Raw genomic sequence first — 2,546 nt, forward strand, 5'->3', positions numbered from 1 at the left:
ACCTGTGTTATTTCATTGTTTGAGACAAAATAAGATTTTAATAATACTGGAAAAATTATTGTCATGTATCAATGTGTATCTTTGACTATAAAGTAAAATCACAGCTTTCTTCTGTGTTGCAGGCATGTTAGTGACAGTTAAGGATATATTCAGAATGTCAGCATAATCCTTACTTTGTTACAAATGTTAAAGCTGGCATGAGTTAGGTTGAACTGAGAAAAATACTGTATTTACCATTTATTTCATTACACGTTAGCACTTGATACTATATTGCTTATTAAAAAACATGAAATTTTGTTATTTTTATATTATTAGCATCTCTAGAGTCTTACTAAATTTGTGTTTTCAGATTCTTGGCACTAAGAAGTCCTTTTTAATTTGTGGAATGGCCATCTGACTTGCTGTTAGGAAAGCTATTGTGCATAAATAATACAAGTCGGGCATGTAGTGTAGCAGAGATACTTATTCAGCTAATGAGCAAGGGAATGGGTATCCTGAATGAGTGCAAGGAATGAATGGAGGAAATAGCAGGCTAAGCAAAGACTGTGCAAACTGTAGAATTTCTTTGCATGTTACCAAGCAAAAAGGACCCAGATTCCTTAATAGAGCACAAAAATCCACCTGTCTGCACACTCATCTTGCCTTTTGCTATTCAGATTCATCAGAAACTTCATCCACAAGTTTACAGGTCTACAGACCTGGTTCGTCCCACTATACTGGAAGCGGACAGCTTTTCCTTTTATTGGTGAATATGATTTAGTCATTCTGAGGTCAGCTGGCAGTGAGTAGACATTTGGTTTCAACAGTGGAAGGTACAGAGGAAAGGAAGTCAGAGGAGAGAGAATAGTGTTCTTCAGTACCTCCTTATATGTTTTGTTTGTCTTGAGGTAGGTTTCTTTGCTAATATTAAACTGGTTTCAATTGTTGAACTTAAATCTGCCACAGGAATTATGCCTCCCAAACCACTGATGAGAAGAGACCAGATAGAGGGATCAGCAACTAGTTCAGATTCATTTGAACATATAGCTCGCTCAGCAAGAGAGCACACTGTTCCTTTGTCAGAGCCCCGCATGATGTGGGGGTCAGACCCGTACCCCCACGCAGAACCTCAGCAATCTAGTTCCTCTCCCAAAGTGTTAGAAGAGCCTGACGATTTGAGGTAAGCCTGAGTTATGTACTCCTGCCTGTCACTTCTCCAAGCCGTACATACTTAGACACTTGGCTGTGTAACTTACATTGCAAAACACAGTTTAAACTAACTGAGTTAAAGCTGCTCTTCACACAAAACTTTAAAACGAGTTATGGCTGGGGAATGCAGTGTACTTGGCACCACTGTATAAAACAAAAGACATGTCTACTCTGTAGTGGGGTGTAGGAAGACAATTCACCCCTTGTTTACGATCCTTAACCTAATTTGATGAGTGGCGATTGCCACAACATTTTGAATTTTCAGCTTTGTAGAACAGTCCTGTAGTGTTATCCTGTTCTCCATCTCTTCTTGCTGTATCGGAGAACTTCTGTCTGATGTATATTAGGTTCAAAAATAGTGTGTTAAGTACAACTGGTATAAAGCAAGACAATCACTTTTGACCTTTGTATGATGAATGGTAAGGAAGGCTTCCTACATCTTAAAAGTAGCCAAAAATTCTTTTTGCTGTACTGCTGTCTGGGTAGTACTTGTGATATTAGCCTGCTAACTTGGAGGCTCCATTTAAAATTGCATGTATAGTCATTAACAATAATAGATTCCTAAAGCTAATGGTACATTTGACACTGAACTCTTGATTGGGATAGAATAAAATTGACCTCTTCAACTAGCAGCCACTATGAAAACTAATACCTATTATTTCCTTAAGCTGACATTAATCATTCATAGAAATAGAAAATTATTTGATTTAGGTAAATATTTGAGTAAAATTTTTCCCCACCCTAATGTTCTTAATTGCTTGCTGCTTAGGTCTGAGGCACGCTTGGAGCAAGAACGAGTTGCTGTCCCTGCCACTGCTTATCCTGTAGAACACAACCAGGTGGACTCTCATCCAAAGACAGACTTTTTCAGAGAATCAGGAGAGGTGGAGGTACAAAAGTTCCCAAGCAGGCCTTTGGAAGATGTACAACCTCTCCAAACTGACACGCCTAACACAACAGTTAATTTTGAAGGTGCGAATGAGAAAGTTGCACGTAGCTCTCCAGAAGAATTGGTGCCTGTGGGGGAAAGTCACTCTTCACTAAAGAGAAGTATCTCCCATGGTTCAAGTCACTCTCTGAAGTCAGAAGACCAGAGGAATGAGACGGCAACAAGTATCCCTAAGTTAAATAACAGGCCTGTTGAGACAAAGGAGACAATTGAGAGACTTGAGATTAAGCCAAAAAAAGAAATTTTGATCAATAATAGAACATCAGAAGGACCAAAACCTGAAAAAACTTTCAAACCTAAGTCTGAAACAAGATGGGGTCCTAGGCCAGGTTATGGAAGGAGAGATGAAGGGGGTGATAGACCAATAAGAAGATCGGGTCCTATTAAAAAACCTGTGCTTAGAGATATG

The 2,546-nt window shown here is 39.0% G+C and overlaps 1 protein-coding gene across 1 annotated transcript in view; it reads left to right on the forward strand.

Moving 5' to 3' along the window:
* Positions 1–2,546, forward strand: part of PRRC2C (proline rich coiled-coil 2C) — a 65,324-nt gene that overhangs the window by 24,369 nt on the left and 38,409 nt on the right. Inside the window, 2 exon segments of the mRNA XM_035900800.1 lie at positions 946–1,159; positions 1,958–2,546. Coding sequence (XP_035756693.1) covers positions 946–1,159; positions 1,958–2,546 — 803 coding nt within the window.

Source organism: Egretta garzetta, unplaced genomic scaffold (genome assembly GCF_000687185.1).
Source record: "Egretta garzetta isolate BGI_Z169 unplaced genomic scaffold, ASM68718v1 scaffold598, whole genome shotgun sequence".
NCBI classification, from domain to species: domain Eukaryota; kingdom Metazoa; phylum Chordata; class Aves; order Pelecaniformes; family Ardeidae; genus Egretta; species Egretta garzetta.